The sequence below is a fragment of the Apteryx rowi genome, unplaced genomic scaffold (genome assembly GCF_003343035.1).
Source record: "Apteryx rowi isolate R43461 unplaced genomic scaffold, aptRow1 scaffold_34, whole genome shotgun sequence".
In the NCBI taxonomy this organism is placed as follows: domain Eukaryota; kingdom Metazoa; phylum Chordata; class Aves; order Apterygiformes; family Apterygidae; genus Apteryx; species Apteryx rowi.
Window position 1 is genome coordinate 3,923,485 of NW_020449863.1, and position 13,404 is coordinate 3,936,888.

General features: G+C 36.6%; 1 protein-coding gene across 1 annotated transcript in view; it reads right to left on the reverse strand.

Annotated features, from left to right (window-relative positions):
- The window catches only part of THADA (THADA, armadillo repeat containing), a 167,381-nt gene extending 154,202 nt beyond the window's left edge, over nucleotides 1-13,179 (reverse strand). The window contains exons 1-11 of the mRNA XM_026072344.1: nucleotides 12,958-13,179; nucleotides 12,177-12,273; nucleotides 10,253-10,347; nucleotides 9,701-9,831; nucleotides 6,082-6,230; nucleotides 5,892-5,924; nucleotides 4,864-4,916; nucleotides 3,725-3,911; nucleotides 2,955-3,049; nucleotides 1,969-2,189; nucleotides 363-1,054 (exon numbers count right to left, since the gene is read on the reverse strand). Coding sequence (XP_025928129.1) covers nucleotides 363-1,054; nucleotides 1,969-2,189; nucleotides 2,955-3,049; nucleotides 3,725-3,911; nucleotides 4,864-4,916; nucleotides 5,892-5,924; nucleotides 6,082-6,230; nucleotides 9,701-9,831; nucleotides 10,253-10,347; nucleotides 12,177-12,252 — 1,732 coding nt within the window. The 5' untranslated portion in view covers nucleotides 12,253-12,273; nucleotides 12,958-13,179. The remainder of the gene's footprint in view (nucleotides 1-362; nucleotides 1,055-1,968; nucleotides 2,190-2,954; nucleotides 3,050-3,724; nucleotides 3,912-4,863; nucleotides 4,917-5,891; nucleotides 5,925-6,081; nucleotides 6,231-9,700; nucleotides 9,832-10,252; nucleotides 10,348-12,176; nucleotides 12,274-12,957) is intronic.
- Nucleotides 13,180-13,404: the final 225 nt, after the last annotated feature.

The following is a 13,404-nucleotide window of genomic DNA, read 5'->3' on the forward strand; positions in this document are numbered from 1 at the left end:
CTACATGAGAAGCATAAATCTTGTATCCACATATTAGAAAAAAAAAAATCTATACAGCTGTGTTCTTGGGCCTGTGCTGTGTCAGAAACATGCAAGACAAAAATAGTTAAAAAAAAAAAAAAAAGTAACCAAAGATTGGTAAGTAAAGAAAACAATAAGACACCTACAGAATAATAACTATTTTGCTCATGGCATGAAGACACTCTGAATTCTACCTTGAAACACTGACAGTGATCAAAAAACATGTGGAATTTCTCTCTCAAATTAACTCTTACAAGAATAATAAATCAGAAATTAGGTTTCTGAGATTGCTTCATTTCTTTTAATCACTGTAACTACAAGTATGATATTTATTTTCTTACCAAGATTAGCATCAGCAGAAGCCTGAAGAATTTTAATCATGTAGCTCAGGCTGTCAGGGCTACATTTGAGCAATTTTGGTAAATAGTAATCTATTACATAAGTAGTTTGGTCATGGTTCCCTTCACATAGTATTAAAAGAAGAGGAGAAACCCAGGTGTCATGCCATTGGTCAATCCAGGTTCTTTCTTGAAAACTTGAGGTAAAATGGACTTTATGATTTACAAACATGGTTTCCAAAAGATCACTAGCATAGGGTGCAAGAGACTGATCATTCATCACATCCAAGATTTGTACTGGAATTGTTCGGTCCAACTGTAAAATATTTTCAGTGCCCAAACACTCCACAAGACACCCAAGAGAAGCATATTTCCCTTTTACGTGCCATTCCAAACTTAGCAAACTCTTTGTCAACCCTGCAAAGAACAGGTCTGATTTTTCATCAGATCCAGTAACGGTGGTTCGGTGTATCTGAAGAAGATTCTTGAATATCAATTTGGTTTGGTGTCTAACAGCATCCAGGGGGTGTTCCCAGTGCGTGTAAACATATCCCAGCAACTTCCCAATTATGTCCGAGTTCCCATTAAGACTGATTTTTAGATTTGGGGAGCATGAAACAAGGGCATCTAGTGCTGAATTAGTCCAAATAGCAAGGATTCTAGACAAAGACGTTGCCATACTGGATTCTTTTAACCTTTTAAAAGAATAAACAAAAAGATAAAAGAAATCTACTATTTACATTTGTCACTGTTATATATTTAATATCTATTTCAAAACAATTATTCATCACATTAGTTTATCTTACACTAAAACAGGTAAGGAAACTAACCATACATTGAAAACAACAAATCTAATACAAAATGCGAGTGTTGCTGCAAATTTTATGTTCAGTCACCTGACCTGCTGTTAACTGGTCACAGCTAAAACCACCTAAATAAACCACCTGACAAGCCAATAGTTATTGCACTGCTCTTGAAGATAAGGCAAGTTTTTTCATTGCTACATAAAAACATAGAACTTGAGAACTCTGTGTGCAAACACAAAATCACAAACCTGTCCTTTTAAAAATGACCTCGGAGACATGAACAGGGGTTGAACTGTATACATGCCATGTTTTAATCTCCTTTCCAATAGAGCAGACAGCCTATCAGATGTGAGCAGTCAAAGCTTGTAACCAAAAAAAAGTTCCTCTCACTTCAAGTATTCCATTCACTGGAACACTTTGTTGTCTTCTGCACCTCAGAGAGCAGAAGAGGTAATGTCCTGAGTCTAAGGCTTATCTGTCTACATAGCAACCAATTCTGACACACCCTAACACCAAACAGATGGAAAACTAATCCCACTTATGTTAGAAATACAGTATTTCATTTCAGCACACAAGAGAAAGCTGTAACTTATAATTATCTATGCAATATCAAGACATTTTATTTTGAAACTTTTAGAATTATTCTGAGTATCTTAAAAAAAATTACAAGATGTGTCACAAACTAGATTTATCACACTGAAAATGTCAAAGCTTTATTACACTAAGACTATGTAAGCCATGCAAGCATACATGCAAAAGATTTTTTTTTAAGTAAACAAAATAGAATCAAAACACAGACTTACTCTGAACTCAAAGACAATAAGACTGATGCGATATCTAGTAATAGTTTCTCTCCGTTTTCACCCATACTGCCCTTCTTCCATTCCAGCATAGCCAGTGCTCCATGACAGAGAAAGAGGAGGACTGAGTCAGAGAGTTCTTCAGTGCAGAGAATCCCACAGTTACTCACAAACCATGCTGGTATGCCTGTATGTTTCATTGATCCAAGAAGCAAGTCACTGACCTGTAACAGCAAAATAAAATATATTACAGTATCTCAGCACAGGAGAAAAGCTACACTGTGCATAACTGCAAATTTTAGAAGATCTGAACAGATTTCTCACAACTTGTTTTTCTTATATAATTCAAAAATTTTGTCTTGCTATTTCAGTAAGAAGAGAACAAAGGGTTTACACACCAACAAAAGCCTCATACAGAGGCTGGTGGGTCCTTCTATCTGTATTAACAAATCCTCTAAACACCACCAGAAGTGACTTTATAAGTCCCATTTACACCTAGTAGGGGATCATGCTTTAAAAAAGCCTGCTCTGCACACAGCCTATTTCATTTGTATGAACCATATTTCAGAAGTACCCAACTATACAGAGCAGTTAAGTCACTAGCTCAGATATGGACAACTAAAAATGTTAGATGTTATTAACCACACCCTAAGTGCCTGTAAAAGAGTTGAGAGGACAGGGCTCCCTCCTCTCAACTTTAAAAGTGAAGTATTAAGTACCCATGGCAGGGGTTACAGTCAAAATTCCTTGTGGGAAGTTTTGGTGCTGCAGAGTCCTCTTACCGGATTCCTTTGTTACTTATATCACTTTGGTAATGCCTAAGGACTGAGGAAGAAGGAATAAGGATTGAAGCATCTGGAGGCTACTTAATAACTGAAAAGAACATGCAAAGGTAAAACTGCAAGAAGATCTTGGAGCCTTAACAGCTTAATTTTATTAGTTAATGACACTAAGATAATTCACAGCCTTAAGAGAAGAAATACACTTACCAAGGAAGGTAACTCTTCAGGTGGCCCATACATAGCTTTAGTAAAGAGAATGAAGGCCAGTCCTGAGGTAGTCTGAACAGTCTGCAGGAGAGTTTCTATGTGGTGGAGAAAGACATTTTCCACTGAAGTGCAGCAAGCAATGTGTGCTAGAAACTATATATCAAAATTATAAAGATGGTATTTAATTTTCCTAGACTACTTGTGGTTATACAGTCACATATCTGTAGTGTCCAAATGGATCGCAAGCATTAACAAATCCACACTCTAGCGTAACAGGAAACTATTACCATCTTTTAACAGATGGAAAATACAGAACTGCACAGTCAGAAAAGGAGGACTGTGGCAGAGCTTATTCATGTTTATATTAAATCCTATTGTACAAAAATAACATCTGTATACGAAATAAATAAAATTAGTTACAGAACACCAATAAATAGTTCTGATAGCATAATTCATACATACAAACTTTTGGTAAACATAGACATTTGGCAAATCTCAAAAGTCTTCTGTTAGTTTTTAAAGTATTAGCAATAGGATTTATTTATATTGCTATAATAGGACATAATTGGACAAGTTAAACTACACTCCAAAATTATGATCTACAAATCATAGCTTACCAAAAGACTTACTCCTACTCCCATCAACCTCAGCAGTTCAACTTCCATTTAAGATAAAAGAGAAGTTTTTCCACATACAAGCTGTGTTTACTAAAAAGACAAAGTGACGGAACAAAAAATATTTTCATTGTTTTTGAATATTACTAATCTTACCATCCATTAGGAAGTTTGTGGAGCTTTTCAGTAAACTACTCATACTTTGCCAAATAAGAGAGTCAGGATTTTTCCAAAGATTTCCCTGAATATTTTCTTGTAATTTCTGTACAAGCATCATTGAAACTTTAATGGCCACCAATAAATCATGCATCAGCTGAGTCTGAACAATACAATTTCCACTATTCTTTCTGGAAATAAAATACACACATACACACACACAAAGAAAGTAAATGAAAACTATCCTTAATATGACCTCCAGAAAACCACATTTTGCCAACTTCAGATAGAATTAACAGTAAAAACTAACTTATGGCTTGAATTGACCAGACACGTAACCAGAGGAAAAAAACAAGAAGTAGACTCAAGGACAGTGTTTTAAAATGAAGTTAACAAAAATAATGACAAATTCTACTATAGTTTCTGTAGGTTCCTGTGACAATCTCTTCTCCCATTTCATTCTGCCTGAGCAGAGATGAACTCTTCCAGAAACTGAAGACTGTGGACTGAATACAGTGCCGGTCCTTTCTCACTTTCTCAAAGAGTTCCTCCAAGTGCAAACCATATTTCTATGATTCAATTCTCTTCTAATGTGAAGACAAACACAGACATGAATTTTTATGAACACTCCATTAAGCACCCTTCTCCTCTGGGTATATGATAAGAGACTAGAGTGAAGAGACTACACTTTATGCAATGCTGGAAAACTTCAAAATATTAAATGATGACTAAGGTGAAAGTCTGAAAAGACTATCAGTACTGAGTAAGACGCTCATGAAAAGCGGAAGAATATTGCTCAGTACCTGAATTTTAATAAGTGTATCAATTACAGTGCTTAGTCACAATTCAAGTAGTAAAACCGCAGTTCAARGGCCTCCCTTAAAAGTAGTACCTCTAACACAGTATCAATGTCTTAGATACAACCACCTTTAAATTTTCTTCCTCTCCTCTCTTAATACCATCATACTGTCACATAAGAAAAGAAACTCATCAGCATCTTTCTTATTTAGAATATGTATCACTCTAAAATGACATTCCCAACTTTCATGAATGCATGGCTATCAAAGTGAAATTCCGCATTAAATTTTCTTGCAAGAAAGTAATGAAAACAGATAAAATACAGCTTAGAGTGAATTCACTTGCCTGTTTTCTTCCTGTATGTCAAGCAGAGACTTCTGCAGAAACTGAAGAACTAGTGAAAATAATTATGGTACAAATTTAAAGAGAAATAGAACAGAAAAATTCCAACAAAGCAATCACACAAGCACAAACATGCCCAGATACAATGAAAAGTTATCCATATAGTGGTGTTTCTTTCACTCCATAAACAAATTAAACTGAAATTTCAGTATAGACTCAGAGGAGCAACGCTAAATCAAATTCTCAAGTTATTTTGCAACAGTCTGGTACAAAACAAGAGTTTCCAACCCACTTGGCCTAATCCTGTGAGGTATTGAGAGTTCTGGTTCCCCAATAAAAAGCTGAAAGACAGAGCCTTACAATGAGCAGCAATGAAAAAGTCCCCAGGAACTGTGAACTTCATCTACATTCTGAGGGCACAAAATGTCAAGTTATCCCATAACTTCCAGACAGACTCAGCAAGTGACTCTGAATCAGCAAGACTCAATAATAAACTGTTTTACTGGCAGATCAGATTTCTGTAAAATTATTGCCAAATAAAACACGTATCACAGCAGACCTTGGCTTGCTCTGGTCAAGAGTGGCTGTTAATAGTCCAGTGTTATCACATTCAACTCCAGTATGGGGCATATAGCAGAGAATGTTTCACATGCAGCGGCAGCAACTCCAGCAGCCCTTTACGAATCACTCACTAGTACTTTTTCAGATTTGTACCTTTGGCTGCTCAGTAAAGCAAGGTTCACCTCTGAATATTAAAGGTATAAACCAAGGGAAAATTCACGATTAAAAACAAACAAACAAAAAAACTTAATTACATTAAGTGGAACAGAAAAGAACACTTTCACAACTCAAAACAGCCTTCAAATATTGTTTACAGTGCTAAATATGTGAGGATACAAGTTATTAAAAATGAACGAGAAAGAGATCAGATCTGGCAGATTTTAATACTTTATGCCTACCTCACACTACTACTCCCTCCCAAAAAAAATACAAACCCAAATTTATTTTACTGTAAACATAACTTTACCTTCTTTGAATAGGTTCTTAATGCTTGCTTTACCTAGAGGAGAGAAAATACATTTTTATTAGATACTTGCCAAAGAATCTATTCATCTTATATGGAAAAATATGTCATCAGTACAATTAGATACTGCACCAAGATGCAAAACAAACTGAGCAAGTTAAAACAAGAGACAATACACTCCATGTCATCATACCTAGGCTGAAGTCTTCCATACAGGAAGCAAGGTTGTCCAATACTTTTCTATACAAATATATGTCTGTGGTTTTCAGTTCTTCTCTAAGGCAGCACACAAAGCTTTGTACAGCTTCTGTCATGAACTGCTCAGAAAGACCATTTAGTGAACTACAACAGTAAGAAACAGCATAATCAGTTATCTCAAACTGAAGGTTAAATATCCACTTGACTAAAGTCAGTGCCAATTAATGCTCCACTAATAGACAGATGTTGGTTCCTACATGAAGAGAGTAGCACTCTCCTTGTGGTTTGTCCAAATGCAAAGATCCACTACATCTGTCAAATTATAGGATTGAAGCCTATAACATTCAAAAAAAAAAAAAGAGCAAAAATAAAACTAAATTTTGTCAAAGACTGGCCTCATGTTTACTAGCATTCCCTTTGGTTTCACAGTCAGAAAATTAAATCTGTAGTCTTCAAAGTATACAGAAGGAGGCTCCAAAAATATCCAGATATTTTTTCTTCTATCCCTTCTGGAATACTTAAAGGACACAAAGCTACTTAAAAATCTCCTTTGTTATTATGTTCTATATTCCTTCTCATCCCAAAACACATACACTCAGTTTCACTTTTTTATTTATTTTTTTAAAAGCACACTGTTAGTTCAGGAAACAGTGAAATGGTCTGCTATTAGAGGTTAGATTTCAATAATGGTGAAGGAATGTTTCATACTTCAAGCATTGTCATCACACTTAAACCAGCTCCCTACTTTAAAGAGATTAGTTAACTTGAGACTTGATACACTTAGATGATGAACTAATCTGAGGCACAAAAATAATCTTGGATCCCTGCAGAAATAATCCCTGTAATGGTTAATGAAAAGGCATGTGTGAGAGTTTCCCTGTATTTTTTGGAGGGACTCAAGTACCCATTCCCTATATGCAGTGTATTTACTTAAACTGCATATAACTAATTAAAAGCTAATGCAGCTTGAGGAGATTTTATTTATATTTGATCCTCTCCAAATGCAGTGCTCCAAAAGAATTTAGTTTACCGGAGCAAAAAGTTGCAGAGGGAATCAGCTATCATCTACTTTTGTATCTGTGAAGTAACAACCCCGGATAAGCCCTTTCCTTAGACCTTCCCTGGATTTGAAGATTTGGGAACTTGACTGTGCCTCATCACAGTGTCACTCACACATGAAAGTAGGATGAACAGAGAAAGTAGGAGATACAATCTCCTGACTTCTTTCACATTCCCAGTGCTTTCATTGTCTCTGAAGATTGTTTCCAAGTTGCCTATAAACAATAACTTAGTTCAGTTTGTTGAAAACACTGCAGTTTAGTTCTTCCTCAAAAATAGTATTTTATGGGAGAACAGGAATACAAGAAGGTTGAATTCCAAAAAAGGATAGAAAAACAAATATTACACCTATTCTTCATACAGTTTGACAATGGGGAAGACTGCAAGATTAGTAGTATCTTCACTTTGCATTAATTAAAAAAAAAAAAGAGAGAGAAAAAATACTGCAACAATCAAAKCATAAAGCAGAAACAAGCAGTAAAACAATTTTTACATCTCGAAAAGCACTGTCTTTTTGATGACCATAATACTTTCTTACACTGAAGGTTAAAGGTCAGAAGAATAGCAGGTAACAACTAAGATTTTATTTCACAGGTCAAGTATCAGAGTGCTTTGTCTCCCATACGGCAAGCTAGCCAATTCCTCACGTGTTGGGGATGCTGTTCTACTCTACATAAGCAGGAAAAATTGGTCTAATGAACTGGAATCATCACTTACAACTGGAATCCAAGATAATTCTCAAGTCTTCAACATCCAGTCAATCTTATCACTGTGCTTCTGTTTGGACAAAATCTAGTTTGTCTGTTTATCTTGATTTTGTTGATTAGAGCTGCATAAAAGCTACTAGGTTGAACCTCTCACAGGTTTCCTTCTTCTAAGTTCAAACTTTAATCACATTGCATAATATTTAGTCTGTGACAATTCTGTTTATCTAAGACTATCAAAAATAAATTATAGCATCAAGAAGAAGATAAAATATTTTATATAAAATATTTTAAAGGAAAAAGTATACATACACCAGCTTTTCCATTATAAGCCCTTATCTTTCCTGTGCTAAAACCGGAACTCACATCTGTGACCAAAAGACGCATGCAGCTACAGTTTTCCACTAGCATGAAAGAGCAGCTACCAAGTACATTTTGTTTTAAATAAGCACTCAGGTCCTAATTTTACATCTAGAAAAACTATCGAAGGGGTGAGAAGCACTGATTGGCATTAAACCAGATACAGGACTGAAGCCCTGCAGCTCTCAGTGGGACATAGGTGATGGGCGAGTGAAGAGTTAACAGGACTGAAGTTTGTCAATTGAYATGCAGAAGAACTGATAGCACAAGAGCTGACGTGCACAAAGCTGCTGAACAGAGGACTTAACAGGACTAAAGWAGTCTACCAACCGATATGCGCAAGGACTGATATGCGCAAGGCTGCGGAATGATTAACAAGACTGGAGAAGTGAAGTCTGCCACCTGGAATCTGCACGGACCCCCGGGGAGGGAAGAAACAATACGGAGGTGCTGTGGTCTTGCCTCGCTAGCAGGGTCCTCCCAAGCAGACAAACAGACAGTCCTGTGATTGTGAAACTCGCAAAAAGTCAGCAAAAGCAGTGTTTGCCCAGAGCCCCAGCCGTATAAAAAGAGACTTGGGAGCTAGGAGAGTTTGAGCAGGGACGGGAACGTGACCTGATCATCCTCTCCGGCTGGACCGTGAGTATCCCCCCCTCCCCTTTTCCTGGGACGCTGGGTGAAGGTAACTCCTCGAGGTTGAGAGCCCTCTCACTAGGAGAGTGAACAAGCTAGCTTTCAAGTAGGGATAAGCAGTCCTTCCAATTAATAACGCAGTAATCGATGGTTTCAGGTTATCCTTTCTAAATTAGTAACTGATGGTTTTGTGTTATCCTTCCTAAATTAGTAATCGCATTATTTTAATGGATGTTACTAATCCAAGAACTTGTGTGAGGAAATAAACATCTTTTTTATTATTATTATATTACTGTCTCAGTCGTTGCTATCGAACCTTCATAGCGTGACAGCGTGACAATAGGTGTTTTTGGATATAGAAAGAAAGACAGTTAAGCCAATGGATCTTAAAAATATTAAGGCTGTAAAAAACTAGCAAAAGCAGTAATTTTGCAAAAGAAAAATTTAATCACAAGAGAAATAGGGACAAGAAATCACAAAGTTTATCCATACTTCCTCCGAATTGCCTTCTCTTTGCATTGTCAAAGTTGAAGTTTTTTGTAAAAAGTATTTTAAATTTCTACTCCAATATTATATATTAAAACTCCCAAGTGATAACTATACAGCTTTGTTTTTCAAGTAATGAAGCTAATCAAAATAACACTTCACTTCAAAGATTTTATCCAACGATACACTTAAGAGTTTTAATAAAGCAGGAAAGAAAAAATATACATATCTACATATTAGTAATACTAAATTTCAGTAATTAAACTACAGCAATTTGAAGTGCACAATAAATTAGTGATGTCTGTTCCAGTTTCATCTAATCCTAGATAAGGAGAGCATTTAAAAAAAAATAAAAGCTTACTATCTTGTTACCTTGCTAGTACTTTTTTCAAGGGATTCTTCATGCCCAGTGAAAAATATATCTCTCCCAAAATATCCAAACAAGCTTTAACCATGGGATCACATGCAGAGTTCTGATCCATCTTCTTCACCAAAGGCATAATCTATAATCAACAGAACATAGTATCCACAAAAATTGCACATATCCCCCTCAGTAACAGAGGCAGAATTCCCTTTTATCCAACTATATGATACAAATCTGTCCCCTGCTTACAATATCCCACTTAGTTTCAGATGTTTGAATAAAGTTTCAAGAAATCTCTGCCAGCAAAACTAAGTACATGAAAAACTGAAAACATTATATCACTTGCTTTCCAGAGATGCTGCACACACTTATTCTCAATAACTGTAACCCTTGCTATAATTTAGATACTAGAACTACATTTCCACTTAATGTACCTGCGTAGTATCAACTGCTTTTTCCCAGGGGCCAGTAATGTTTAAAACTGTATGTCCCATTAACAGTGTACACRACGTACTGTTTGTTCCAAGAGACCACACTAATTTACACCGGTGAAGTCTTACCTGTTTAATACATTGAATCTGCTGGATGCCATTGCTCAGTTGGGCACAGTGCAGAAGCAGAGATGCCAGATTTTGCTCTTCAGACTTTGTAAATGCTACATTTGGAAAAAGAACCTCATTTAAGAAAGGAATTACAATAAACAATATACAATTTGTAATAAGGAACCACTGCTTAATTCTTCATTTTTCCTCGCTGCAGTAAACTGCAGCGCTACTGGTACCACAAACCTTTAAGTCTTATTAAAAACATCTTGTGTTTATAAGACTGTATATATGAACCACATGTAATCTAACCAAGCTCTTCACTGAACAAAAAAGAAAAGAAAAAAGTTCTCATAGGAATTAAGAAAATACAGCAATATGCAACATAATAGTGGGCCTCATCTTCAATACGAAGACCTGTTTATAGAGATTTTGAGATTACATAGAAACAGTCTTGAAAACATGTAATTTCATGCACATCTAACTTGAAGCTAGTTTTATATGTTTATGAAGTTCATCCATCACAAAAAAGGATTAATCATATCATAGAGAAATTGCAATTAAACCAAACTATCAACTACTAAACAAAACCCTGTATACAAGCAAAACAAAAAAAAACATATTTCTGACATCACTTTAAAAGGCTATGCAGACAAACTTGAAATGAGACTGATTCTAGAACTTCAGGTGTCTTAAAAGCTACGAGTGCCTCGACCCTGCAAAGAGGGGTGCAACAACACACTGCTGCACTGCTTTGCTCCTCTCATTGGACAAGAGACTAAATGCCAAGGGTGGCAGGAGAAAAAGTTGTTAGTGACCTAGTCTTCTCAGATACTTTTAACAGAAGGAGTACACAAGTCTTGTCCAAAGATTACAGGAGAAGGACAAGGGGAAGCAGACCCTCAGAAAAACACATCCTAACATCAAATTGTTTTCTTCCAAGAGGACAAAAAAGACTGACAGAAAAAAAGAAGCTCTTGCTGTTTATTTAAAAAAATGACCCTGACACAGATTTTCTGCCGAGCTTTTCACCTCAGTGAGATACAAAGATGCCCGAATTATGTAGTCAATTACTAGACTTTAGAAGAGTCATAGAACTACACACTTTATAACTCATGCTACACAAACCGAATTCAAAATGAAACCTAGTTTGTTCCAGGATGTTCTCCTACCTGCCTACTAAAGGTAGTTCAAAAGCGGGACTGGTTTTGCCCACTGTCAAAAACATTAGACCTGATGACCTCAGATCTGACCACAAAGGGTCAAATCATTTGTTCTCATCTGTAAGGATAAGAATCAGGAACTCGCAGTAAGATTAGCATTCATCTCTTTCATCACTAGTTTGGGAGTTTGGGGATTTTTTTTAAATAAATATCATTGTAAGTTTATATCAGAAAACAAAAAGCAATGTAAAACACAAAAGCATTTGAACAATATCTTTAAATCAAGTTAACTACAGAAAACACAAAGACAGGGAAAACACACTCATGTATTAGAGTTCATTGTTATTTTACATTCCTGATTTTCCCCCCCGCTTGAAGAGTCCCTAGAGTTTTCTTTCATGAGCCCAGAACATTCATTCACTTTTGATCAATGACATTGCAGCCACATATGAAAAGATAACAGGCACAATAAAGAGAGAGACAGAAGTTCAGTATTATCCCACATATTAAGGCTAATATTTGGAGTACCACCGATTTATATGCCTGCAAGAGCTTTCAGACTAAAGATACCATGATCTAAAATTCTTTTAACTTTGCCAAAGAAAGACGTCATCACAAAAAAAAAGCATCCAAAAAACAACTCCAAAGTATCACAAATAAAACATTAATAATAAAACATAACAAGAAAAAAAAAATCAATATTCAGTAGCTACTCAAAGGGATTCTACTAACAGAAAGAGAAATTGCCCAAAATTATTTCAGGAAAAAAGAATACTTACTCTGAAGTTTTTCAAGCTGCTGACCATCAAGAAAGAATGCATCAACCTGAATTTCTTTTTTCTTCTTTAAAACCATTTTTGGTTGATTAAGAGATACCTGTTCAAAATATAAATATATACATATACATATATATATATATATACACACACACACAGAGTTTAAAAGCATAATTACAAGTACTTCCTATGATAATGGCCTTTAAATAGTATTTATTCTATTATCTGTCCAATTATTACTTTTTTTAAACAAGATAGCTCACTTTCATTTTAGCATCTTCAAAATTTCATGCATTTTGTCCAAAATTTACCAAGGCTTCATGGCATAATATGAAAGAAACAGAAAACATTATTTCAAGATTTGTGGGACGAATGACAAACCAGAGTTTTTACTTCAGTTGTTACGTAGATTACGACATGACCCTGGATCACAGTTTGAAAACAGAACTTGGATGCATTGGAATTACACCACTAAACTTCAGTTGGCCTGTTTTACCTGCTCTACTGTTTGAAACTTATCTAACCTGTATTAACGTAAAACTACAACTACATGGTAAAGTGCTTTTTTCAACATATCAAAAATTTCTGCATTCACTATAAAGGACGTTACAATTAATTATTTTTCTTCTTTAAGTTAATGGAAATGTAATGCGGGCTATAGCGTGTCTTAAGGGTTCAATATCTAGCTAAAGTTGATAGCAATCAGAAAGTAAAAGCCAAGACTGGCTTAACAGGTGGTCTCRGCCTTTTCCCCAACCAGCAGAAATCACACGACGGTATATACCAGAGCGCCAGCGTGCAGAGGAGAGCAGACTAGTCCCAGCTCGCAGTCCAGCAGGGCAGCACAGCAGGGTTAAGGGTCCAAATCACCGCGCGCAGGTGGGCCAGGGGGCCATGTGGAGCAGGCAGCACATCACGGCAACAGCGCTCCTTCTGGGACAACCCTTACTGCTGGAGAACACAGCACAGCTTTAAGTGTAATTAAAGCACGCCCTCTTTCAAGCCGCTTGATATCTAAGGCGCGCATGGAGCTATGGCAACCAAAGGAAAACGCCGGTAGGCTTTGGATGGTCTCGGGGGATAAAAGCCGGGCTCGCACACGCCGAAGGAAGGGTCAGGGGCGCCCTCCCCCTGCCTGGCCTCCTGTAGCCCCACGGAAACCGCGCGCTCTGGCCTCCCCCCAGCTTCCCCGCGACCCGGGCGGCGCAGGCCCCAACGGCTCCCAACGGCC